The sequence below is a fragment of the Zophobas morio genome, unplaced genomic scaffold (assembly GCF_036711695.1).
Source record: "Zophobas morio isolate AGI-343-1 ecotype UQ-CSIRO unplaced genomic scaffold, CSIRO_AGI_Zmor_V1 ptg000006l, whole genome shotgun sequence".
Lineage (NCBI taxonomy): Eukaryota > Metazoa > Arthropoda > Insecta > Coleoptera > Tenebrionidae > Zophobas > Zophobas morio.
This window is the reverse complement of record NW_026972111.1, coordinates 5,328,150-5,356,027: the sequence shown is the minus strand read 5'-3', so window position 1 is coordinate 5,356,027 and position 27,878 is coordinate 5,328,150. Positions and strand designations below refer to the sequence as shown.

General features: G+C 30.3%; 2 protein-coding genes across 11 annotated transcripts; both read left to right on the top strand.

The window, feature by feature from the left end:
• Positions 1–357: 357 nt before the first annotated feature.
• LOC135123411 (BTB/POZ domain-containing protein 9-like) lies at positions 358–10,795 on the top strand. Of its 9 annotated transcripts, XM_064048032.1 has the most exons (12): positions 358–613; positions 671–730; positions 778–844; positions 906–995; positions 1,059–1,162; positions 1,212–1,473; positions 1,533–1,722; positions 1,781–1,928; positions 2,568–2,689; positions 9,988–10,034; positions 10,087–10,280; positions 10,332–10,405. In XM_064048032.1, exons 1-12 carry the CDS (start codon positions 470–472, stop codon positions 10,377–10,379), a joined length of 1,476 nt encoding a protein of 491 aa, XP_063904102.1. In that variant the 5' UTR covers positions 358–469; the 3' UTR covers positions 10,380–10,405. The 9 variants fall into 9 exon arrangements, with proteins under 9 accessions (XP_063904102.1, XP_063904099.1, XP_063904101.1 ...); XM_064048029.1 differs by having other exon boundaries at positions 906–1,162; positions 10,332–10,403; XM_064048031.1 differs by lacking the exon at positions 10,332–10,405 and adding an exon at positions 10,528–10,795 and having other exon boundaries at positions 359–613; positions 906–1,162.
• Positions 10,796–12,090: 1,295 nt separating this feature from the next.
• On the top strand, positions 12,091–20,010 carry LOC135123408 (BTB/POZ domain-containing protein 9-like). Of its 2 annotated transcripts, XM_064048019.1 has the most exons (11): positions 12,091–12,514; positions 12,572–12,631; positions 12,679–12,745; positions 12,807–13,060; positions 13,110–13,371; positions 13,431–13,623; positions 13,685–13,832; positions 14,473–14,594; positions 19,521–19,561; positions 19,614–19,807; positions 19,857–20,010. In XM_064048019.1, exons 1-11 carry the CDS (start codon positions 12,371–12,373, stop codon positions 19,902–19,904), a joined length of 1,533 nt encoding a protein of 510 aa, XP_063904089.1. In that variant the 5' UTR covers positions 12,091–12,370; the 3' UTR covers positions 19,905–20,010. The 2 variants fall into 2 exon arrangements, with proteins under 2 accessions (XP_063904089.1, XP_063904090.1); XM_064048020.1 differs by lacking the exons at positions 13,685–13,832; positions 14,473–14,594 and having other exon boundaries at positions 12,102–12,514.
• Positions 20,011–27,878: the final 7,868 nt, after the last annotated feature.

Sequence of the window (27,878 nt, the reverse complement as noted above, 5' to 3'; positions counted from 1 at the left end):
GGTATATGAAATAAAGGCAACGAGATGGTTTGAACCGATTTTGAAATTATTTTTGAATATCGAAATAATGGTGGTGATATTTCAATTACAAAATTTAGTAAAAATTGTGAACGCATTTAAATATGACACATAAATGGTAATTCGACTTCAACTAAGTACTCTCTTATTGTTGCTACAATAAATTAAAAATTTTAACAAATAATAAACAAAACAGTGAATATGGATTAAGGTTCACAGGTGTAGCGAACTAATAAGTCTCATTTTAAAATTGTCGACAAATAAACTTTACTTGTTCTAGGCGATAAAAACACCATTTCTTTATCAGTAAGATAGATAAGCGTGGGTATTTCAAGGGAGTAACAACAACGTCTACATCTAATCAGTAATCAAGTTTCAACTGTGACAGAAACTTTGTTCGTGCACTACTAAAACATTTTTAGCTAACATTTTTAGATTTTCATCAACCAAAATGGCAAACGAAGAAGAACCGCAACAAAAACTAATCATTACGGATTCTTCGAAAATTTCCGAAGATATGGCACCTTATTACTTGAAGGAAACATTTTCCGACATTCAGATAATCCTATCCGATAAGACAATTCATGCGCACAAAGTAGGTTTTTCATCCGTTTCCAAAAAGATCAACTTTGAACAAAGTTATAATTTTCAGATTGTTCTCGCTGCTAGATGCAAATATTTTGAGTCCCTTTTAATGCAAGATCCAAAACAAGTAAGACAATGTTTATGGAAAAATTAACATCCATAAACTGTTTTCAGGCCCAGATTGAATTAATGAATGCACCTTCCAAAGCCTTTGAAACAATACTGTATTACATTTATACAGGTAGTTAGCCAAACTTTTGACTACATGTTTTGAATATATTATCGTGTTGAATTTGTGGCAGGAACCGTTGTCATGGCGTCACTAGATGAGAATTATGTGTCCGATGTATTGAAGCTAGCACACGAATATTCGTTAAAAACACTGGTACAAAGTATAAACGAAAAAATGGTTTCGATTGTAGATTTGACGAACGTTTGTTTCTTTCTAAATATAGCTAACGCACATGACATGGACGAGTTAAGAAAAACGTGTCATACTCTTATCGATGAATATGTTTCGCAAACGTTAGAATATGGTTTTTTCAATGTCCTCACACAAGTAACATCTGTAAGCTAACTACACATAACCATATAATACCATGTTTCAGAAATCTATGGTTAACCTGTTGAAAAGAGATGCGTTTCTATTTGATGAAATCGAAGTTTTTAATATAGCGGCAAACTGGTGCAAAATTAACAAAGACGTAGACAACTTGGTCATCGGATGCGTTCGATTTCCTTGCTTAACGCGAAACGAAATCTTAAATGTTGTTCGGCCATTCAAAATTGTAGATGACGCAAAACTGCTGAATGTTCTTACAACGATTGAAAATAACGGTACACAAAAAACACTACGCTTTGGTGGACAGTGTAAGTACGAAGACTGATTAACTGCCAAGTCAGAAAAGTAGACTTGTATAATTTTTCAGTAAAAGATAAAAATCTTGCTAGAGCAGAATATAATGTTAAAGTAGTTTCTGGATTAAATACTACTATGTTGTTTGAAGAATCTAGAAATTCGAATGATGGCGCTTATCACAATAGGAACGATAAAAACGGTATCACTGTGGATCTTGGTCAAGTAAAATGCTTCAATTACATAACGATGTGTATAGTAAAGTAGGTTTTCTCTAAGTTAGTCAATGGTTTTTTTAAAATGATTTGTCAATATCTGCAGTTACCGTACCGGTTATTACATTGAGGTGTCAACAGATTTACAAAAATGGAAAAAAGTTATAGATTACACCACATACAGTTGTTATTCTAGGCAAAACTTGTATTTTGAACAACAAAAGACTAGATACATTCGAGTAGTAATGGACATGGTAAATATTAACAACTTTACTAGACTAAGTACGGTGAAATACAGTTACTTGTAAATGCAAACATTTTTACTTTAATTAGAGAGATGCGTCGTTGCTATTAGATAGTAAGAGGAAGCTTTTGCTTTAGTAAATGAAAAGAAAAAAAGCAAAAAATTGAAAAATTTTAAGGATCTCCAAGTTCGTAACGTATTATACGGGAAGCAAGTGGCATTCACGTCGAACAGTTAATTTAAATAAAACGCGTTTGTTGTGTTCACAAGCCATTTTTTTGGTAACGAATATACGTTGACATCGTTCTAAAATGCGAAAGCGTCTAAATCTAGTCCAAACTTCGTTCAAATGTAATCATTGGTTCGCAAGATCAATAATAACTTTTCAAAAAGTGAAGCTTTGATTTGTGTTATGGGGCTGTATTCGACTTTTTCGTTATATTTATAAATATATATTTTAATGCGTCAAAATGGCATGAATTTTATGTGTTACTCGAAAATTCATATTTTGAAACAATAGTAGTAAAATACCTACAAGAGATAGAAATGTTAGAAAAATTAACTACTTCACCTTGTCAAGCTACAAATTTTAATTAAATGTTATCCTAAAATCAGCTCACTACATTAAAAGTGTTATGTTTCTTTGTAGGGTCATTCAGCCAGAATTTGTATGTTTCAAGTTTTCATGAGCAGTACAGTACCTAAAATGCGTAACCAAATTGTTTATCCTTCTTCCAACATTATAACTTCGCAAACCAGGATATGGATCATGTAAGATATTTTATCCATTAGTATGTTTACATTTTCCCCTTTTCACTTCAATCAATTTTCGGTAAAACCCATGTGGGCTAGTTAATTTTACCACTCCTTTTGTCAGTTTGACATGCATACATGACACAATTTTAAGAAGCAAAATATAGCAAAACATTTTTTTAACTCTGAAAATATTAAAGTAAGTATGAGCTTAATCCCTATTTTTAGAACATTCAACCTCCTTCGTGAAAAAAATTAAATGTCAACTTGTTTGAATTATTGTCGTAAAATATTTTACAAAAATGTAAACAATACTCGATGTGTCGAATATAAACACCACTAAAAAAATTAAACAAATGATGTCTTAAATGAAGAAAAGAAGTTTAATATCTTATGCTATACATAAGAAATTTCAATGTCTACATTAATATCGTTATAACTACTTTGGAATTTCGTACTTATAAAAAAAATATCTCGGAATATAAACATACAGTTAGAGCAAATAAAAACATTTACATCTTAAAAATCCAAATTATTGTTTACATTATAAATGAATTTAGAGCATTACTATACACAAGTGAAGTTTGTTCACAATGATATAAAATATATATGAACTGAATTCCAAGGTCACACGAGTGCTATAACAATGCGTTAGCCCACATAAAAAACTAGAATTTGATCTACACCTGCAAGTTTTTTTTAAATTGATTTAAATCAACGAAAAATATGTTTACTTGTGAGTATTTGAAATATGATGACAGATGATAGTGAGAGTGTCTTTTGAACTTTTTATTTTTGATAACTGGCTACATTTGTTTCGACACTTTAATTAATTATTAAATAACTTAAGAAGGTAGAATGATTTTGATTTCTTACTCTGGCACCCACAAATATCACCCACACAACTGCATAAACTATGTAACCTAAAAACTCAACGTCTTAAACACACCTACACCCGCAGCACACAACTTGCTGAGACCTAAATCATAATAACGAAACTACTGTACCAACAAAAATATTTTCTTGCAATTCTGATGATGATAGTAATTAATTAAAGTGCCGAAACATATGTAGCCAGTCAATAAAAATAAAAAGTTTAGAAGATAATCTCCACTCTCATCATATTTTATATTTTACGTGAAGAGAAATGAATCTTAACAAAATTTCAATCATTTGAATGGAATAGTCAAATTAATCCCAATATTATAGACAAAAACAGTCTTCAATTCTATTTTTATTCATCAACATAGGAACAATTTACCTAGTTCCTTCGTTTTGGAAATCTATTTAAGTGAGTCCATTATTATTCTTAGAAGAAAAAAATTAAAAGGCTTTCGTTTTAGATCAGCCATACATGATTTCACAAATAAAGGTTGAGCTACGATTTTACAGATACATATCTGTGATAGAAACCTCCGAAAAAATTGATTCGAAGTGGGAAATAGTTGCTCCTTCAATTAACGAAGACAAACTTCTCACTTTTAACGAAAGAACAGTCAATTTTATTCAAATTACTGGTAAACTTTCTCCTAATAAGGTAAACTACATCATTTTGCTAGCAGTTCTTATTACTGTCTACTCAACAGACAAAGGACCACTACCGACAAATTTTGGAAGACATCGAATGTTCCTAACTAAGAAAATTTCAAGTCAAAAATTGTGAATTAAATATTCACTGATTTTTATTGTAAGACCACTCACATTTGTAAACCATTTTAGTAAATGTTGTTACCATCTTAACATCTTTTTTATAAACTTTACATCTTTATCATAGAATAATGTTACAAAGTAACCCATTATCGCCCCCTATAAGGCGCCTATGGGATTTCCAGTAGGTACGTTACCGAAATGACCGGTGACTCATCAAGAAAAGCCTAGAAGTTCTCCGCAAGTGTCGGTGCTCCAGAACAACATCGAAGCAGAGATGACGAACTATCCAGAAGGAACGCGTGATTGTGTAAAGAAGCACACCGTCAAGAGCGGACAATCTAGTCAAATCCAGTTCGGTCCAGTTTAGTAATGTAGTTGCGTATTACTGAAAAATAAATTGTTAATTTTTACCCATACCGATTTAATTTCTGAAATCATAAATTTTTAGCCGTCTTTTCATAGCTAAAATGGAATACTGGACTTAATATTCTTTTCTAACAAAATTTCGTCCTCGTCTTTATTTTTTGGTTTATTTTCATATTAATTCTTTCGAGATTTTCATTCTATTTTCGCAAATTTTAATTCATTATTTTCATTTTCACTTCAATTAATTTTTGGTAAACCTATGTGGACTAACGAATTAAGTTTCACCAATTTTTTTATGTGACACAATTTTAAGATACAAACTACATATTACATATAAACATACTGTAAGAACAAATAAAAAACGTTTATAACTCGAGTTCTGTGATTGCGATAACAATACGTTTGTTCATTTAAACATACAGAATTTGATTTACAATTTCATTTATTTAGAATTAATTTAAATAAATGAAAAATAGCTTTACTTTTTTTTAAGAATTAGTACAATAGTCTAATTTATCTCATCCATTTGAACGAGATAAGTTAAATTTATCTCATTATTGTAGACAAAAACGGTTTTATAATTGTTTTTGTTTATCAACATAGAAAAGAGTAGAAATGCTGAAAAATCGTTCTTTTTTGTTATACGTAAACATTTAACAGTTTTAATGAAATAAACATATATTTTGTTATTTAATAGAGTCAAAGTTTCCTTAAAAATCTCACAAATTTTAAAATTTGCGGTGGCGCCATTAATAGCGATACTATTTATTAAAGAAATTTGTATACTGTTCAAAAATTGTTCTTTAGAACAAAAACTAACACGAGTCGCAAAAAATCTGAAAAAGTTAATTTAAATAATAAATAATTAAAACAATTAAAACGCACTGTTTTTTATTCACTAACACCTTTAGGAACGAATCTCCTAGATCTTTCATTCTGAAAGTCCATTTAAGGAAGTCGGTTGTTATTCGAAAAAAAAAAAATGAAACCATTTTCAAGTTGGGTCACAAATTTCACAAGTAAAGGTTTAGCTCCTATTTAACATTTACATATCAATGATAGAAATGATTCGCAGTGGGAAACATTTGCACATTCAGTTAACGAAGATAAATTTCTCAGTTTTAACGAAACAACAGATAGTTTTGCTAACAGTTCTTATTGCAGTCTACTCAACAGACCAAGAACCATCTCAGACAGTTTTTGGAAGAGCTAGAATATCTTAAGCAAGAAACTTTTTGGAGTCTAATATTGTAAGTTAAGTACTTACTTATTTTCATTGCAACACCACTTAAATTTGTAAACCGTTCTAGTACATGTTATTACTATACTAATATATTTTTTTATAAACTATTCATCCTTATTAGGGTATAAAATACTAAGGGAATGAAGGAGTCCATTTTTGCAATCCTTTCGAAACAAAAATTGAATAATCGAAGTAATACTTCTACACATATTGTAACAAAATTTCGTCTCGATACAAAAAATTGTTAAATAAATGGTATCAAACATTATCCAAGTTAAAACTGAATATATGTATGCTTTTATAGTGGCATATTTTTAAATTTTACATCTACTTACGTTTGCCTTCTAAATTAAAAAAAAAATCCAGCAGATGTTAATTGCTCTAGTAGGCCGCAACTAGTGACGAAGAAGTGTTTGTGAGGTACCTAAAAAACATGTGTTTGTGCCTAAAATTTGGTATATCAAATGAAGGAAATGGGATGGTTTGAACCGATTTTGAAATTATTTTTGAATATAATAAGAATGGTGGTGACAGTTCAATTAAAATATTTGGTAAAAATTTTGAACGCATTTTAATATGCCACAGAAATGGTAATTGGTCTTCAACTACTCTTATTGTTCCTACAACAAATTACAAATTTTAACAAACAATAAATAAAACAGTGAATATGAATTAAGTTTCGAAAGTGTAGCGAACTAATAAGTCTCATTTTAAAACAGGTAAAGAAAAGAATAAACCGCACTTGTTCTGGGCGATCAAAACACCATTCCTTTAGCAGTAAGATACAAATCTATAAATAGATAAGCGTACGTTATTTCAAGAGAGAAACAACAAACAACAAGGTCTAAATCTAATCAGTAATCAAGTTTCAACTGTAATAGAAACTTTGTTCGTGCAACTAAGGTACTAGTCAGAAAAATAGCTTTTATAAATTTTCAGTAAAAGATAAAAATCTCGCCACAGCAGAATATAATGTTAAAGTAGTTTCTCGGTTAAGTGCTACAATGTTGTTTGAAGAATCTACAGACTGGAATGACGGCGCTTATCACAATAAGAATGATGAAAACGGTATCACTGTGGATCTTGGTCGAGTAAAATGCGTCAATTATATAACAATGTGTATAGTAAATGTGTAAGGACAGTTTTCTCTAAGTTTGCCAATGATTTGTTAATATTTGCAGATGCGCTACCGGTCTTGACAATGAGGTGTTCATAGATATACAAAAGTGGAAAAAAGTTATAGATTACAGCGAATACCATTGTTATTTTATTATATATTAGAGAAGCAATGCAAATGGTAAATATTAACAGGTCCGGTGAAATACAGTTTAATTTTAAAGGCAAACATTTCTACTTGAATTAGAAAGATAGGTGGATGCTATTAGATGGTAAGAGAAAACTTTTCCTTGAGTAAATAAAAATAAAAAAAAAAATAAAAAAATTGAAAAAAATTTAGGGATATCGAAATTGGTAACGCATTATACAGGAAGCAAGTGGTACTTACGTCGAACACTTAATTTAAAGAAAACGCGTTTACTTTGTTTACAAGCGATTTTTTTTTGGCAGGTAATTGTTCTAAAATATGAAAAGGCCTAAATTTTATCTAAAATTTCGTTCAAATGTATTCATTTGTTCAAAAGATCAAAAATAAATTTTCAAAAAGTGTACTTACGGATAAAAGTAAGCTTAGATTTGTGTTATAGGGCTGTACTCGTCTTTTTCGTTATATTTCTACATATATATCTAAATCCATTAAAATGGCATGACTTTTATGTGATACTCGAAAATTCATATTTTGAGACAATAGTACTAAAATACCTAGTACCGTAGATAGAAATGTTACTACTACATTTTGTCAAGCTATAAATTTTAATTAGATGCTGTCCTAGAATCAGCTCACCACATTAAAAGTGCTATGTTTCTTTGTAGGGTGATTTAACCAGAATTTGTAACTTTCAAGTTTTCATGAGTAGTACAGTTCCTAAAATGCGTAACCAAATTGTTTATCCTTCTTCCAACTTTATAACTTCCGAAAACTTCATATGGATCAAGTAAGATATTTTTTCCAATTTCTACTAATAAAATGCTCATTTTGTATGTTAAATCTCGCTATTAAAACAATAGTTTCCAAATTGGTCGTATTTTGCATATTTTTGTATAATTCAAAGGGCGATTCTGGAAGAACCATTGGAGTTATAGAAGAAGTGCAAGCGGATATGACTTCTGAGGCTCGAAATCTACAAGTAAATATACTTAGTGGAATTTCGAAAATTTCGTTGAAAATTGGTTGAAAATTGGTCGTATTTTGCATATTTTCACATATTTCAAAGTAGGATTCTGGCAGAACCATTAGAGTTATCGAAGAAATGAAACGGGATATGTCTTCTGCGGCCGAAATCTACAAGAAAATGTAGTTAGTGAAATTTCGAAAATTGCGTTGAAAATTGATCGCATATTGGTGGTATTTTGAATATTTTTATATATTTCAAAGGACGATTCTGGAAAAACCATTGTAGTTATCGAAGAAATGAAAGCGGATATGACTTCTGGGGCCCGAAATCTACAAGAAAATGTATTTAGTGAAATTTCGAAAATTTTGTTGAAAATTGGTTATATTTTGCATATTTTTGTATATTTCAAAGGACGATTCTGCAAAAACCTTTGGAGTTATCGAAAAAATGAAAGCAGCTCGAAATCTACAAGAAAATGTATTTAGTGAAAGTTCGAAAATTTTGTTGAAAATTGGTGGTATTTTGCATATTTTTATATATTTCAAAGGACGATTCTGGAAACACAATTGGAGTTATCGAAGAAATGAAAACGGATATGACTTCTGAGGCCTGAAATCTACAAGAAAATGTATTCAGTGAAATTTCGAAAATTTCTTTGAAAATTGGTCGTATTTTGCATATTTTTGTATATTTCAAAGGACGATTCTGGAAGAACCATTTGAGTTATCGAAGAAATGCAAGCGGATATCACTTCTGGGGCCCGAAATCTACAAGAAAATGTATTTAGTGAAATTTCGAAAATTTTGTTGAAAATTGATCGAAAATTGGTGCTAATTGCAAATTTTTGTATATTTCAAAAGACGATTCTGGAAAAATCATATATTCATTACATCCAACCTTCATAAAAAAAAATCAATTGTCAACTTGTTTGCATTATTGTCGTAAAATATTTTACAAAAATGTAAATGATACACGATGCGTCAAATGTAAACTACTAAAAAAACGAGCAAAGGATGTTTTAAATGAGCAAATGAAGTTAAATATCTTATGCTATACATTAACTTCATTATAACTGCTTTGGGATTTCTTACTTACGATGCATTCATATGTGTTTTTTAAAATTAAACTTATTTTCATATGTTCAAAGTTAAAAAAATGTCCCGGTATATAAACATACAAATGAAAACAGTTACATGTTACAAGTACGTCATTATTGTTTACATTATAAATGGAATTGGAGCTTTACTATCTACAAGTGTGAAGTTTGTTCACAATGATAGGTATATATTCTGTGATCACACGAGTGCGATAATAATGCGTTAACCCACGTGAAACTTCTACAATTTGATCTACATCTTTTAAATTAATTTAAATAAACGAAAAATATTTTTACTTGTGTTGGAAAATCATTACGACTATCTAACTTATTTCACTCATTTGAAATATGATGACTGATGAAAGTGGAAGGTAGAATGATTTTGATTTCTTTCTCTGGCACCCACAATTGTCACACAGTTGCATATACTATACAGCCTAAAAACTTGTCACCTTAAACATACCTACACTCATACAGCACACAAAATGCTGAAACCTAAATCATAGTAACAAAACTATTGTACCAAGAAAAATATGTTCTTCTGGGCCGAGACATTTGTAACCCGTTACTAAAAATAAAATTTTAGAAAACAGTCTCCACTCTCATCACATTTTATATCATACGTGAAGAAAAATGAATCTTAACACAATTTGACTCATTTGAATGGAATAATCAAATTTATCCCAATATTGTAGACAAAAACAGTCTTCAACTCTTTCTTTATTTATAGACGTAGGGACAGTTCACCTACATCCTGCATTTTGCACCTCTGTTTAAGTAAGTCCGATATCATTCTTGAAAGAAAAAAATGAAAAGGCTTACGTTTTAGATCAGCCGTACATCATTTCACAAATAAAAGTTAAACTACGATTTTACAGTTACATATCTGTAATTGAAGCCTTCGAAGGACAGTTTTCGAACATGGAAATAGTTGCACATTCAATTAACGAAGACAAACTTCTCACTTTTAAAAAAAGAACAATCAATTTTATTCAAATTACTGGTCAACTTTCTCCTAATAAGGTAAACTACTAATCATTTTGCTAACAGTTCTTATTACTGTCTACGCAACAGACAAAGGACGACATCCAACAATTTTTGGAAGATATTGAATGTTTCTAATTAAGAAAATTTCAAGTCCAAAATTGTGCGTTAAATATTCACGGATTTGTACTGTAATAGCACTCCGATTTGTAAACCGTTTTCGTAAATCTTGTTACCATCTTATTATCTTTTTTATAAACCATACAAGTATACATCCTTATTATAGAACAGTGTTATAAAGTAATCCATTGTCCGGCCCGATAAGACGCCTCTGGGTTTTCTAGTCGCTACATTGGCGCGACTTCTCGGTGCTCCAGAACAACATCGAAGCAGCGATCACGAACTCTCCAGAAGGATCACGTAGCTGTAGTCTAGGCAAATCAGGTCCAGTCAAGATGAGTACAAGTCACGTTGAGTGGGAATTACTCCTTGTCAATTAACCTGTAGTTAATTGTGTAGTTGCGTATTATCGAAAATTAAATTCTTGAATTTTACCTACGCCGATTTAATTTCCGTAATCGTAACAATAAAATAATCACTAAACGACTGTCATATCGAATGTAAGTGTTCACTTTTGCCGTCTATTCAAAGCAAAAATGGAACAATAGTAGTAATATTTCTTTTTAACAAAATTTCGTCTTTATTTTTTCTTGGTTTATGTTCATATTTATTCTATCTAAATTTTCATTCATTATTTTCTTCTTCATGCCACTTAATATTTTGTAAACCCATATAGACTAACAAATTGAATTTAAACGATCATTTCATCAGTTTGACATATACGACACAATTTTAAGATACAAATTTCATATAAACATACTGTAATCACACGAATACCATAATAATGTGTTTGTCCATGTAAACATACAAAATTTAATCTTCAACTTGATGTATTTTAAATCAATTTGAATAACTGAAAAATAATTTTACTTGTATTTAAAAATTATTATAATAGACTAATTTTTCTCATCCATTTGAATAGAATAAATTAGCTTTATCCTAATATGGTAGACAAAAACGGTTTTCAAACTGAAAACACTCAAGATAACCGTGTTCCGAAATTTTCATAAATAATCGAGATAATGGTTTCTAAAAATACCTGATCAAAAACTTCGCCAAAATTTTAAATTTACAATGTAGTTTACCATTCCCTCACAAAGGCAATGATTCACGGCAAACAAGGTTCTGTCTAAATAACTTTAGCTCTGGTTTTCTTTTGACATTCGCGGGTCATCTTAAAATTTATAATTATTACCTAAGAAACTGGGTTGGCCTTAATAATTTGATTTCAGTTTTGGGAAAAGATGCTACTCATAGTTTAATAATCCACTGTTATTTTTATTCTAAAACACAGAGATTATTACAAAAAAAATAAATGTGACAATTTAACAAACAAACAAAATCTATTAAAAATTATTGCTAAAACACTACTAACATTGTGTGATTACAGAAAAGGAGGTAACAATACTTTTACCATTACTTACAAAAAACTGATGACAATACAAAAAATTGTAAAATAAATAGCATCAAATATTGTTCAAGTTAAAACTTGTAAGAGTGTTTTTGAGGAATCTTAAAAAGATGTGTTTGTGTCTAAAATCTGGTATATGAAATAAAGGCAACGGGATGGTTTGAACCGATTTTGAAATTATTTTTGAATATCGAAATTATGGTGGTGATATTTCAATTACAAAATTTAGTAAAAATTGTGAACGCATTTAAATATGACACATAAATGGTAATTCGACTTCAACTAAGTACTCTTATTGTTGCTACAATAAATTAAAAATTTTAACAAATAATAAACAAAACAGTGAATATGGATTAAGGTTCACAGGTGTAGCGAACTAATAAGTCTCATTTTAAAATTGTCGACAAATAAACTTCACTTGTTCTAGGCGATAAAAACACCATTTCTTTATCAGTAAGATAGATAAGCGTGGGTATTTCAAGGGAGTAACAACAACGTCTAAATCTAATCAGTAATCAAGTTTCAACTGTGACAGAAACTTTGTTCGTGCATTACTAAAACATTTTTAGCTAACATTTTTAGATTTCCACCGACCAAAATGGCAAACGAAGAAGAACCGCAACAAAAACTAATCATTACGGATTCTTCGAAAATTTCCGAAGATATGGCACCTTATTACTTGAAGGAAACGTTTTCCGACATTCAGATAATCCTATCCGATAAGACCATTCATGCGCACAAAGTAGGTTTTTCATCCGTTTCCAAAAAGATCAACTTTGAACAAAGTTATAATTTTCAGATTGTTCTCGCTGCTAGATGCAAATATTTTGAGTCCCTTTTAATGCAAGATCCGAAACAAGTAAGACAACGTTTATGGAAAAATTAACATCCATAAACTGTTTTCAGGCCCAGATTGAAGTAATAAACGCGCCTTCAAATGCTTTTGAAACAATACTGTATTACATTTATACAGGTAGTTAGCCAAACTTTTGACTAAATATTTTGAATATATTATCGTGTTGAATTTGTGGCAGGAACCGTTGTCATGGCGTCACTAGATGAGAATTATGTGTCCGATATATTGAAGCTAGCACACGAATATTCGTTAAAAACACTGGTACAAATTATAAACAAAAAAATGGTTTCGATTGTAGATTTAACGAACGTTTGTTTCCTTCTAAATATAGCTAACGCACATGACATGGACGAGTTAAGAGAAACCTGTCATAATTTTATCGATGAACATGTTTCGCAAATGTTTGAATATGGTTTAAATGTTCTCACACAAGTAACATTTCTACGCTAACTACACACAAACATATAATACCATGTTTCAGAAATCTATGGTTAACCTGTTGAAAAGAGATGCATTTCTGTTTGACGATATCGAGGTTTTTAATATCGCGGCCAACTGGTGCAAAATTAACAAAGACGTAGGCAACTTGGTTATCGGATGCGTTCGATTTCCTTGCTTAACGCGAAACGAAATCTTAAATGTTGTTCGGCCATCCAAAATTGTAGATGACACAAAACTGCTGAATATTCTTACAACGATTGAAAATGACGGTACACAGGAAACACTACGCTTTGGTGGACAGTGTAAGTACGAAGACTGATTAACTGTCAAGTTAGAAAAGTAGACTTGTATAATTTTTCAGTAAAAGATAAGAATCTTGCTACAGCAGAATATAATGTTAAAGTAATTTCTGGATTAAATGCTACAATGTTGTTTGAAGAATCTAGAAATTGGAATGATTGTGCTTATCACAATATGAATGATCAAAACGGTATCACTGTGGATCTTGGTCGAGTAAAATGCTTCAATCACATTACAATGTGTATATTAAAGGAGTAAGAACCGTTTTCTCTAAGTTTGTCAATGATTTTTGAGATGATTTGTCAATATCTGCAGACAGGGTTCCGGTTATTATATTCAGGTGTCAATAGATTTAGAAAATTGGCAAAAAGTTATAGATTACAAGGACAAATTTTGTCGTTCTACGCAAAACTTGTATTTTGAACAACAAAAGGCTAGATACATTCGACTAGTAATGAACTGGGTAAATATTAACAACTTTACTAGACTAAGTACGGTGAAATACAGTTACTTGTAAATGCAAACATTTTTACTTGAATTAGAGAGATGCGTCGATGCTCTTAGATAGTAAGAGGAAGCTTTTGCTTGAGTAAATAAAAATAAAAAAAAGCAAAAAACTGAAAAAATTTTAAGGATCTCCAAATTCATAACGTATTATACGGGAAGCAAGTGGCATTCACGTCGAACAGTTAATTTAAATAAAACGCGTTTGTTGTGTTCACAATCCATTTTTTTGGTAACGAATATACGTTGACATCGCTCTAAAATGCGAAAGCGCCTAAATCTAGTCCAAACTTTCGTTCAAATGTAATCATTGGTTCAAAAGATCATTAATAAGTTTTCAAAAAATGAAGCTTTGATTTGTGTTATGGGGCTATATTCGACTTTTTCGTTATATTAATAAATTTATATTTTAATGCGTCAAAATGGCATGAATTTTGTGTTACTCGAAAATTCATATTTTGAGACAATAGTAGTAAAATACCTACTAGAGATAGACATGTTAGAAAAATTAACTAGTACACCTTGTCAAGCTACAAATTTTAATTAAATGATATCCTAGAATCAGTTCACCACATTAAAAGTGTTATGTTTCTTTGTAGGGTGATTTAACCAGAATTTGTAAGTTTCAAGTTTTCATGAGCAGTACAGTTCCTAAAATGTGTAACCAAATTGTTTATCCTTCTTCCAATGTTATAACTTCCGAAAACATCATATTTTTGGAGTAAGATATTTTATCAAATAGTATATTTACATTTTCCCCTTTTCACTTCAATCAATTTTTGGTAAAACCATGTGGGCTAATGAATTTAATTTGACCACTCCTTTTGTCAGTTTGACGTGCATAGGTACATGACGCAATTTTAAGAAGCAAAATATAGCAAAACATTTTTTTAACTCTGAACATATGAAAGTAAGTATGGGCTTAACCTCTATATTCATTACATTAAACCTCCTTCGTGAAAAAAAAATTAAATGTCAACTTGTTTGAATTATTAGCGTAAACTAGTTTACAAAAATGTCAACAATACTCGATGCGTCGAATATAAACACCACTAAAAAATTGAACAAATGATGTTTTAAATGAAGAAAAGAAGTTAAATATTTTATGCTATACATAAGAAATTCCAATGTTTACATTATTGTCATTATGGCTACTTTGGAATTTCGTCCTTACAATCCATTCATGTGTGTTTTTTAAAACCGAACATAGAAGTTAAGCCTGTACTTACTTTTATATGTTCAAAGTTAAAACAAATATCTCGATATATGAATATACACTTAGAGCAAATAAAAACAGTTACATGTCAAAGCTACGCTATTATTGTGTACATTAAGTGAAATTAGAGTATTACTATCCACAAATGTCAAGTTTGTTCACAATGATATAAAATATGTATGAGCCGAATTCCATGGTCGCACGGGTGCGATAGCAATGCCTTAGCCCACATAAAATATCTAGAATTTCATCTAGACCTTCAAGTTTTTTTTAAATTCATTTAAATAAACGAAAAATATGTTTACTTGTGAGTATTTGAAATATGATGACAGATGATAGTGAGAGTGTGTTTTGAACTTTTTATTTTTGATAACTGGCTACATTTGTTTCGACACTTTAATTAATTATTAAATAACTTAAGAAGGTAGAATGATTTTGATTTCGTACTTTGGCACCCACAACTGTCACCCACACAACTACACAAACTATGTAACCTAAAAACTCAACGTCTTAAACACACCTACACCCATGCAGCACACAACTTGCTGAGACCTAAATCATAATAACGAAACTATTGTACCAACAAAACTATTTTCTTGTAGGTCTGATGATGGTACTAATTAATTAAAGTGCCGAGACATATGTAGCCAGTCAATAAAAATTGGTCTAAAGAGTTTAGACAGTACTTCCCTCGCTGTCGGAAACTTGACGACTGCATGCCTATTGTGTTTTTTTTCTCATTACATTTTTGTAGTGGGAATTTAAAAAAAAATTGCCATGACGTCATCAACATTTTTGCAAGGACACGTATATCAGTTGGGATAGATGTAGTGTAATACTAAGAATAAAATTATTATATTCTCAAATTTTCGGGAAAATGAATTGGGTCGTTTTGAATATTGATTTGTAATAATCAATAAAATAACGAAACAATTTACTCACGTATACGGCAACTGAAAATCGTTTATGTATAAACATTCTTAATTTAAGATGACAAGCGTAACAGCATACGTGAGAGTCAAACAGAGAAACTGTAAACAAAACGACCATCGGTTTTATTGCTTCGACTTCCGCTTATTATATAAAACATTGGGTTTTATTTTAATTCTTGACGGTGAAATTCACAATTGGTTGATTATAAACATGTCTATTTCACATTCGCGGAATCAAGTGAACGCATAAAACAAATGCAGGTCTGTAATGTTAAAGTCGATGTAAATAAGCGTGCTACCCTTATGTTTCAACCGAGTTTTTCCTTTAACAAATTTTGTGTCTACCAAATTGGGTTGGTTGGGGTGTAATACTAATAATAAGTGTTGCCTTTAATTTAATCAATAAAATAAATTGACTTCATTAATTTTTTTGAACCACCTCTTAAGAAAATCTAAAAAATATGAATGGAATGATAAATCACAAGTACAAACTCATCATATTTTTTGCATTTTAGATAGGATTTATTCAGCAAAATTTAAGGGTGACGTCATCAATTTTTTTAGGAGGGATGAACAAATACATTTTGAACAAAAGTTTACCATGCTTATAATAACTTTAAAATATTCCCAAGATTTCAAAGCATTCGGTTTTGTAATTCCTGATTAAATCGATAAAATAAATTCACGCCTTCATTAATTTTTTTGAGTCACCCTGCATATGCAAATCCAAAAATATGAATGGAATGATAAATCACAAGTACAGACTCATCATATTTTGTACATTTTAGATACGATTTATTCGGTAAACTTTTGAGTTGATGCCATCAGTTTTTTGTAGAAGATAACCAAATATATTTTGACTAAAAATTTATTATGCTCTTTATAACCTTAAAACATCTGCAAGATTTCAAAGCATTCGGTTTTGTAGTTCCTGATTAAATCAATAAAATAAATTTACGCATTCATTAATTTTTTTGAGTCACCCTGTATATGCAAATCGAAAAAATTTGAATGGAATGATAAATCACAAGAAGAGACTCACCATATTTTGTACATTTTAGATAGGATTTATTCAGCAAAATTTTGTGGTGACGTCATAAATTTTTTAGGGGGGACGACCAAATACGTTTTGATCAAAAATTTACCATGCTTATGATAATTTTAAAATATCTTCAAGATTTCGAAGCATTCGGTTTTGTAGTTCCTGAGTAAATCAGTAAAATAAATTTACGCTTTCATTTATTTTCTTGAATCACCCTGTATATGCAAATCCAAAAAATATGAATGGAGTGATAGATCACAAGTACAGACTGATCATATTTTGTACATTTTAGATATGATTTATTCGGCAAATTTTCGAGCTGACGTCATCAAGTTTTTGGAGGGGATAAGCAAATATATTTTGACTAAACATTTATTATGCTCTTTATAACCTTAAAACATCTGCAAGATGTCAGAGCATTCCGTTTTGTAGTTCCTGATTAAATCAATAAAATATATTTACGCATTCATTAATTTTTTTGAGTCACTCTGTATATGCAAATCCAAAAAATATGAATGGAATAATAAATGACAAGTACAGACTCATCATATTTTGTACATTTTAGATATGATTTATTCGGCAAACTTTCGAGCTGACGTCATCAAGTTTTTGGAGGGGATAAGCAAATATATTTTGACTAAACATTTATTATGCTCTTTATGACCTTAAAACATCTGCAAGATTTCAGAGCATTCGGTTTTGTAGTTCCTGATTAAATCAATAAAATAAATTTACGCATTCATTAATTTTTTTGAGTCACCCTGTATATGCAAATCCAAAAAATATGAATGGAGTGATAAATTACAAGTACAGACTCATCATATTTTTACAGTTTAGATAGGATTTATTCGGCAAACTTTCGAGCTGACGTCATCAATTTTTTGGAGGGGATAAGCAAATATATTTTGACTAAACATTTATTATGCTCTTTATCACCTTAAAACATCTGCAAGATTTCAAAGCATTCGGTTTTGTAGTTTCTGAGTAAATCACTAAAATAAATTTACGCATTCATTAATTTTTTTGAGTCACCCTGTATATGCAAATCCAAAAAATATGAATGGAGTGATAGATCACAAGTATAGACTGATCATATTTTGTACATTTTAGATATGATTTATTCGGCAAATTTTCGAGCTGACGTCATCAAGTTTTTGGAGGGGATAAGCAAATATATTTTGACTAAACATTTATTATGCTCTTTATAACCTTAAAACATGTGCAAGATATCAGAGCATTCCGTTTTGTAGTTCCTGATTAAATCAATAAAATATATTTACGCATTCATTAATTTTTTTGAGTCACTCTGTATATGCAAATCCAAAAAACATGAATGGAGTGATAAATGACAAGTACAGGCTCATCATATTTTGTACATTTTAGATATGATTTATTCGGCAAACTTTCGAGCTGACGTCATCAAGTTTTTGGAGGGGATAAGCAAATATATTTTGACTAAACATTTATTATACTCTTTATGACCTTAAAACATCTGCAAGATTTCAGAGCATTCGGTTTTGTAGTTCCTGATTAAATCAATAAAATATATTTACGCATTCATTAATTTTTTTGAGTCACCCTGTATATGCAAATCCAAAAAATATGAATGGAGTGATAGATCACAAGTACAGACTCATCATATTTTGTACATTTTAGAGATGATTTATTCCACAAACTTTTGAGCTGACGTCATCAAGTTTTTGGAGGGGATAAGCAAATATTTTTTGACTAAAGATTTATGATGCTCTTTATAGCCTTAAAACATCTGCAACATTTCAAAGCATTCTGGTTAGCAGATTAAAAATTAAATTTCAAAATGTTGTTTTATAATTTTGATTTTTTTTCCAAAAATCTGGACGTTTCGGGTGAAAAGTCGATTCAGAGTTGTAAACTACATGTGTAGGACTATGTTATTTTATACAATTGAAAACCCATTTACTATGTACAATTTTGAAGTGACGTCATCGCATTAGTGGTGGGGATGATTAGACAAATTTTGGTTAGCGTTTTACCATCTACATGACATTCTTAATATAAGTACAAAATTTCACAACAATCGGTCGAGTACTTTCGGAGATTATCTGTCTAATAAAAATCCGGGACGGCAGACGAACGGACGGACGGACAGACGGACGGACAGACGGACAGACGGACAGACGGACAGACAGACGGAAATGGGAGACCTATTTCTTCGTCTTCTAGGGGTCATGAAAAATCGAGAAAACGTAAAAGTAGAGAGTCGGCCGACGGACTCGATTACAATACTTCCTTTGCTTACGCCAGGGAAGTAAAAATAAAAAGTTTAGAAGATAATCTCGACTCTCATCATATTTTATATTATACGTGAAGAGAAATGAATCTTAACAAAATTTCACTCATTTGAATGGGATAAGTCAAATTTATCCCAATATTAAAGACAAAAACAGTTTTCAATTCTTTTTTTGTTTATCAACATAGGGACAGTTCACCTAGTTCCTTCATTTTGGATATCTGTTTAAGTGAGTCCGTTATTATTCGTAAAAGAACAAAAAGAAAAGACTTTCGTTTCAGATCAGCCATACATGATTTCACAAATAAAGGTTAAGCTACGATTTTACAGTTACATATCTGTGATAAAAACCTCCGAAACAATTGATTCGAAGTGGGAAATAGTTGCACGTTCAATTAACGAAGACGAACTTCTCACTTTTAACGAAAGAACAGTCAATTTTATTCAAATTACTGGTCGACTTTCTCCTAATAAGGTAAACTACATCATTTTGCTAACAGTTCTTATTACTGCCTACTCAACAGACAAAGGACCACCACCGACAATTTTTGGAAGACATCGAATGTTCCTAACTAAGAAAATTTCAAGTCAAAAATTGTGAATTAAATATTCACTGATTTTTATTGTAAGACCACTCACATTTGTAAACCATTTTAGTAAATGTTGTTACCATCTTAACATCTTTTTTATAAACTTTACATCCTTATCATAGAACAATGTTATAAAGTAACCCACTATTTCCCCGATAAGACGCCTATGGGATTTCTAGTGGGTACGTTGCCGCAATGACCGGTGACTCATCAAGAAAAGCCTAGAAGCCGTTCTCCGCAAGTTTCGATGCTTCACAACAACATCGAAGCAGAGATGACGAACCATCCAGAAGGAACGGGTGGTTGTTTAAAGAGGCACACCGTCAAGAGCGAACAATCTTGTCAAATCCAGTTCAGTCCAGTTTAGTTGTGAGTTTGCGTTTTACCGAAAAATAAATTGTTGATTTTTACAAACACCGATTTAATTTCTAAAATCATAAATTTTTAGCCGTCTTTTCAAAGCTAAAATGGGCTTAATATTCCTTTCTAACAAAATTTCGTCCTCGTCTTTTTTTTAATTTATTTTCATATTAATTCTTTCGAGATTTTCATTCTATTTTCGCAAATTTTCATTCATTATTTTCTTTTTCACTTCAATTAATTTTTGGTAAACCTATGTGGACTAACGAATTAAGTTTCACCAATTTTTTTATAAGTTTGATATAATCCGACACGTCTATGAGTCGATTTCTGTGATTGCGATAATAATACGTTTGTCCACGTAAACATACAGAATTTGATCTACAACTTTATTTATTTAAAATTAATTTATAGAAATGAAAAATAGTTTTACTTGTGTTTAAAAATTATTATAATAGTCTAATTTATCTCATTCAATTGAATGGGATAAGTTAAATTTATCATATTATTTTAGACAAGAACGGTTTTAACATATTTTTTTTATCAACACAGGAAAAAGTAGAGATGTTAAAAAACCGTTCTTTTTTGTTATAAACATTTAACAGTTTTAATGAAATAAGCATATATTTTGTTATTTAATACAGTCAAAGTTTCCTTAAAAATCTCACAAATTTCAAAATTTGCGGTGGCGCCATTAATAGCTATACTATTTATTCAAGAAGAATTTGTATACGATTCTAAAATTGCAAAAATTTCTGTTCTTTCTAACAAAAACTAACACCAGTCACAAAAAATCTGAAACAGGTAATTTAAATAATAATAATTAAAACAAAAAAAATACGTCTCCTGTTTTAAAACAAAAAGAAACGTTTTAATACAATTAAAACACACTGTCTTTTATTCACTAACATCTTTAGGAACGAATCTCCTAGGTCCTTCATTCTGAAAGTCCATTTAAATAAGTTTGTTGTTATTCGAAAAAAAGAATCAAACCATTTTCATGTTAGGTCACAAATTTCACAAGTAAAGGTTTAGCTACGATTTAACGTTTACGTATCAATGATAGAAATGATTCGCAGTGGGAAACATTTGCACATTCAATTAACGAAGACAAACAACAGTTAGTTTTGCTAACAGTTCTTATTACATTCTACTCAACAGACCAAGAACCACGTCAGACAGTTTTTGGAAGATCTAGAATATCTTGAGTATGGAATTTTTTTGAACTCAAAAATTGTGCGTGAAGTACTTACTTATTTTCATTGCAACACCACTCAAATTTGTAAAGCTTTCTAGTCCAAGTTGTTATTATCCTAACAGATTTTTTTTGTTAAAAAATATACATGGTTATTATGGAATAAAACAATCATTAAGCGACTGTCACATCGAATAAAGGAGTCAACTTTTGCTGTCCTTTCGAAGCAAAAATTGAATAATCGAAGTAGTACTTCTATATTGTAACAAAATTTCGGCTCCGTTTTTTCTTAGGTTATGTTCATATTTATTCTCTCTAGATTTTAATGTTGTCATAGACATTTCCATTAGAAAATGAATTTACGAAACAACTATTGACGAATGACGATTTTCTTAGACGAAACGTGAATTTTTAGCAAAGGTTATGAAATACAATCCGACAAAATGATATTACGAACTGTTTTCAACAACCACGACAAACTGGTACCTATTGGCAAAGATTCGTTTTGGTACCTAAATACAGGTGGACGAAATGGGATATGTAAAAGACGCTGGACAAATATTTTAATCTTAATCCAATCATCAAATTATCATTATAGCATGAATGCGAAGGACTTCGAAGAATGGATCAAGACATGTATCTTTGCAAGACTTGAAGAATTGTCATTAATAATACTGGACAATGCTTCTTACCATTCTAGACACATTATTAAAATTTCAAGAGGATCGTAGACTAAACACTCAATTATTCAGTTGTTAGAACTACACTGTATTACATTTGAAAGTCAATTTTTTAAACCTGAGCTTGGTTGGCCAAATACACCATTTGGCTCTTATGGTGGTTTCAATACATTCACAGAATGTAATACCTCAATTATTGATAGACCTATTATTATTAGATAATTTTAAGCTTAACGTGTTCAATTTTGCTTCTTTTACTGTATCTCGTTTCCGACAAAAAACTACGATGTTTCCACTTATTAGGTAAAAACTTTTATTAGCCGAAGAGACTGGAGATAACCGTGTTCTGAAATTTTCATAACTAATCGAGATAATGGTTTCTAAAAATAACTGATCAAAAAACTTCACCAAAATTTTGAAATTACAATGTTGCTCTCCAGTGGCGGCTGGTGGGTCAAAATTTCGGGTCGGCCAAATATTTTGAGTCTACACCTTGGTGTTATATATTTTCGTAATGTATGGCTGCTACTCATTAACCACTGACATTTTACGTGCCAGGATGTACAAAACATCTCAAATGTTTCGACCTGTTAAAATAATTTTTTATAGGAAATTGACAATGTCAGTTTGATTTTAAATACTATTAATCCTTAATTCTACTTGTTCTGCTTTATCATTAATTGAGAACCACCGAAAACATTATTTTTACTGAGTTCCCCGTCGACCAGCGGCTATACGGCTTGCCGACCCCGGACATCCACAATTAAATAATAATAATTAAATAATGACATGCAGTTAAAAAATATAAAAAAAAGTAATAATAAAAGTACCAACTGTTAACTATCTTCATTTACATTTATTTTTTTTTTTAATGTATATGACAAATTATCAAATAAATTAATTGAATAATTGAAAAATTAAAATGATTTAAAACTTTAAATTCGTTTCTGAAATATCTGAAAACGCTTAGATGCTAAAAATACAGAAAAAGCGCATTTATGTTGTAGCTAAGTTATGTACGAAAAATAAAATTTTAGATAATTTAATGTAATTTTTTTCGTTTATTATTCATACACAGGAAAATGTATTAAATCGACAATTATTATTAAAAAAAAATAGTATGCACTGAAGAACATCGAAGCCGTTATTGTTTTGTAATTTGGTTAGCTATCTTAAATATCAAACGTTTTAAAAACTAAATTCGCGTTGCTGGGTACGGCGAAGGAGGATTTCGCCGGACCTGGCACAACATACGTTCCGCCAGGTCTTTGTCTACTACAGTGTGCTAGACAAAGAGAACGATGAAACCGTAAGCTGCTACGAAGTCGAAACATCGAGCATAATGCATTCCTGGATACGGCGTGCCGAAATCTCGCCGGCAAAGCGTGTTTATCAGCATTTAAAATTAGCAACAAATGCTTTATTTTCTACCTACAATATAATAAAATATATTTTTAATATTTATGATCTATCCTAACGTACATTCAAACTTTATTTCTTTTTTTATTTTCTACTTTCAACGCTTACTAAGTATTTTAAAATGACTGGTACGGCGTGGCCGACCCTGCCGCCCCTGACCAGCCGCCCCTGTTGCTCTCACAAAGGCAATGATACACGGCAGACAAGGTTCTATCTTAATAACTGTAGCCCTGGTTTTCTTCTGACATTCGCGGGTCATCTTAAAATTTATAATTAGTGCCTAAGAAACTGGATTTGCCTTAATAATTTGATTTCAGTTTTGGGAAAAGATGCTACCCATAGTGCTGTTATTTTTATTCTAAAACACAGAGATTATTACAAAAAAAAATATATGTTACAATTTAACAAATAAACAGAATCTGTTAAAAATTATTGCTAACACACTACCAACATTGTGTGATTACAGAAAAGTAGGTAACAATACTTATACGATTACTTACAAAAAACTGATGACAACACAAAAAATTGTAAAATAAATGGTATCAAATATTAACCCCTATATTCATTACATTCAACCTCCTTCGTGAAAAAAAATTAAATGTCAACTTGTATGAATTATTGGCGTAAAATATTTTACAAAAATGTAATCAATACTCGATGCATCCAATATAAATACCACTAAAAAATTGAACAAATGATGTTTTAAATGAAGAAAATAAGTTAAATATCTTATGCTGTACATAAGAAACTCCAATGTCTACATTAATGTCATTATAACAACTTTGGAATTTCGTATAATGCATTCACGTGTATTTTTTAAAACCGAACACAAAAATTAAGCTTGTACTCACTTTCATACATATGTTCTAAGTTAAAAAATATCTCGGTATATGAACATACAGTTAGAGCAAATAAAAACAGTTACATGTTAAATCTACGCCATTATTGTGTACATTAAGTGGAATTAGAGCATTACTATCCACAAATGTCAAGTTTGTTCACAATGATATAAAATGTGTATGAGCCGAATTCCATGGTCACACGAGTGCGATAGCAATGCATTAGCCCACATAAAACATCTAGAATTTGATCTACACCTTCAAGTTTTTTTAAATTGATTTAAATAAACGAATAATATTTTTACTTGTGAGTATTTGAAATATGATGACAGATGATAGTGAGAGTGTCTTTTGACCTTTTTATTTTTGATAACTGGCTACATTTGTTTCGACACTTTAATTAATTATTAAATAACTTAAGAAGGTAGAATGATTTTGATTTCCTACTCTGGCACCCACAACTGTCACCCACACAACTACACAAACTATGTAACCTAAAAACTCAACGTCTTAAACAAACCTACACCCATGCAGCACACAACTTGCTGAGACCTAAATCATAATAACGAAACTACTGTACCAACAAAAATATTTTCTTGCAGGTCTGATGATGGTACTAAGTAATTAAACTGCCGAAACAAATGTAGCTAGTCAATAAAAATAAAAATTTCAAAAGATAATCTCAACTCTCATCATATTTTATATTGTACGTGAAGAGAAATTAATCTTAACAAAATTTCACTCATTTGAATGGGATAAGTCAAATTTATCCCAATATTATAGACAAAAACAGTTTTCAATTCTTTTTTTATTCGTCAACATAGGAACAGTTCACCTAGTTCCTTCGTTTTGATAATCTATTTAAGTAAGTCCGTTATAATTCGTAAAAGAAAAAAATGAAAAGACTTTCGTTTTAGATCAGCCATACATGATTTCACAAATAAAGGTTAAGCTACGATTTTACAGTTACATATGTGTGATAGAAACTTTAGAAACACTTGCTTCGAATTCGGAAATAGTTGCACGTTCAATTAACGAAGACAAACTCCTCACTTTTAACGAAAGAACAGTCAATTGGATTAAAATTACTGGTTAACTTTCTCCTAATAAGGTAAACTACATCATTTTGCTAACAGTTCTTATTACTGTCTACTCAACAGACAAAGGACCATTACCAACAATTTTTTGAAGATATCGAATGTTTATAACTAATAAAATTTCAACTCCAAAGTTGAGAATTAAATATTCACTGATTTTTATTGTAAGACCATTCACATTTGTAAACCATTTTAGTAAATGTTGTTACCATCCTAACATCTTTTTTATAAACTTTACATCCTTATCATAGAATAATGTTACAAAGTAACCCATTATCGCCCCCGATAAGGCGCTCATGGGATTTGCAGTAGGTACGATACCGCGATGACCGGTGACTCATCAAGAAAACCCTTGAAGTAGTTATCCGGAACTCTCGGTGCTCTAGAACAACATCGAAGCAGGGATCACGAACTATCCAGAAGGAACGCGTGGTTGTTAAATAGGGACCACCGTCAAAAACTCAGTTTAGTTGTGTAGTTGCGTATTACCGAAAAATAAATTGTTGATTTTTACCCATACCGATTTAATTTTTGAAATCATAAATTTTTAGCCATCTTTTCGAAGCTAAAATGGAATAATGGACGTAATATTCCTTCTAACAAAATTTCGTCTTCGTATTTTTTTAAATTTATTTTCATATTTATTCTTTCTAGATTTTCGTTGTGTATTCGCAAATTTTCATTCATTATTTTCGTTTTCACTTCAATTAATTTTTGGTAAACCTATGTGGACTAACGAATTAAGTTACACAATCCTTTTATCAGTTTGATAAATATAACACAATTTTAAGATACAAAATACTTATAAACATATAAGAGCAAATAAAAAACGTTTATGAGTCGAGTTCTGTGATTACGATAATAATACATTTGTCCACGTAAACATACAGAATTTGATTTACAACTTTATTTATTTAGAATTAATTTAAACAATTGGAAAATAGTTTTACTTGTTTTTAAAAATTAGTACAATAGTCAAATTTATCTCATCCATTTGAATAAGATAAGTTAAACTTATCTCATTATTGCAGACAAAAACGGTTTTGAAATTGTTTTTATTTATCAACATAGGAAAGAGTAGAAATGCTAAAAAACCGTTCTTTTTTGTTATAAACATTTAACAGTTTTAATGAAATAAGCATATATTTTGTTATTTAATAGAGTCAAAGTTTCCTTAAAAATCTCACAAATTTTAAAATTTGTGGTGGCGCCATTAATAGTGACACTATTTATTAAAGAAATTTATGAAAAATTAATTTATGTGATTAATTTTTATACTATTCAAAAATTGCAAAAATTTCTGTTCTTTTAACAAAAACTAACACCAGTCACAAAAAAATCTGAAAAAGTTAATTTAAATAATAAATAATTAAAACAAAAAGAAACGTTTTAAAACAATTAAAACGCACTGTTTTTTATTCACTAACACCTTTAGGAACGAATCACCTAGGTCCTTCATTCTGAAAATCCATTTAAGTAAGTCTGTTATTATTCGTAAAAGAAAAAATAAAAGCACTTTCATGTTAGGTCACAAATTTCACAAGTAAAAGTTTAGCTACGATTTAACATTTACATATCAATGATTGAAATGATTCGCAGTGGGAAACATTTGCACATTCAATTAACGAAGATAAACTTCTCAGTTTTAACGAAACAACAGTTAAGTTAGTTTTGCTAACAGTTCTTATTGCAGTCTACTCAACAGACCTTGAACCATCTCAGACAGTTTTTGGAAGAGCTAGAATATCTTAAGCAAGAAACTTTTTTGAAGTCTAAAATTGTGAGTTAAGTACATACTTATTTTCATTGCAACACCACTTAAATTTGTAAACCGTTCTAGTACATGTTATTACTATACTAATATATTTTTTTATAAACTATTCATCCTTATTAGGGTATAAAATACTAAGGGAATGTAGGAGTCCATTTTTGCAATCCTTTCGAAACAAAAATTGAATAATCGAAGTACTACTTTTACACATATTGTAACAAAATTTCGTCTCAATAAAAAAAATTGTTAAATAAATGGTATCAAATATTATCCAAGTTAAAACTGAATATATGTATGCTTTAATAGTGGCATATTTTTAACTTTTACATCTACTTACGTTTGCCTTCTAAATAAAAAAAAAATTCAGCAGATGTTAATAGTTCTAGTAAGCCGCAACTAGTGACGAAGGAGTGTTTTTGAGGTCTCTTAAAAACATGTGTTTGTGCCTAAAATTTGGTATATCAAATGAAGGAAATGGGATGGTTTGAAACCGATTTTGAAATTATTTTTGAATATAATAAGAGTGGTGGTGACATTTCAATTAAAATATTTGGTAAAAATTTTGAACGCATTTTAATATGCCACAGAAATGGTA

Bases quoted from the DNA above. Each gene is read 5' to 3' on its own strand.
- LOC135123411 (XM_064048029.1), top strand. From the start codon at position 470: ATGGCAAACGAAGAAGAACCGCAACAAAAACTAATCATTACGGATTCT. The intron at 614-670 runs GTAGGTTTTTCA...TATAATTTTCAG, and splicing joins AGACAATTCATGCGCACAAA to ATTGTTCTCGCTGCTAGATG. The intron at 1,474-1,532 runs GTAAGTACGAAG...ATAATTTTTCAG, and splicing joins ACTACGCTTTGGTGGACAGT to TAAAAGATAAAAATCTTGCT.
- LOC135123408 (XM_064048019.1), top strand. From the start codon at position 12,371: ATGGCAAACGAAGAAGAACCGCAACAAAAACTAATCATTACGGATTCT. The intron at 13,061-13,109 runs GTAACATTTCTA...ACCATGTTTCAG, and splicing joins GTTTAAATGTTCTCACACAA to AAATCTATGGTTAACCTGTT. The intron at 19,808-19,856 runs GTAAACTACATC...CCTACTCAACAG, and splicing joins GTCGACTTTCTCCTAATAAG to ACAAAGGACCACCACCGACA.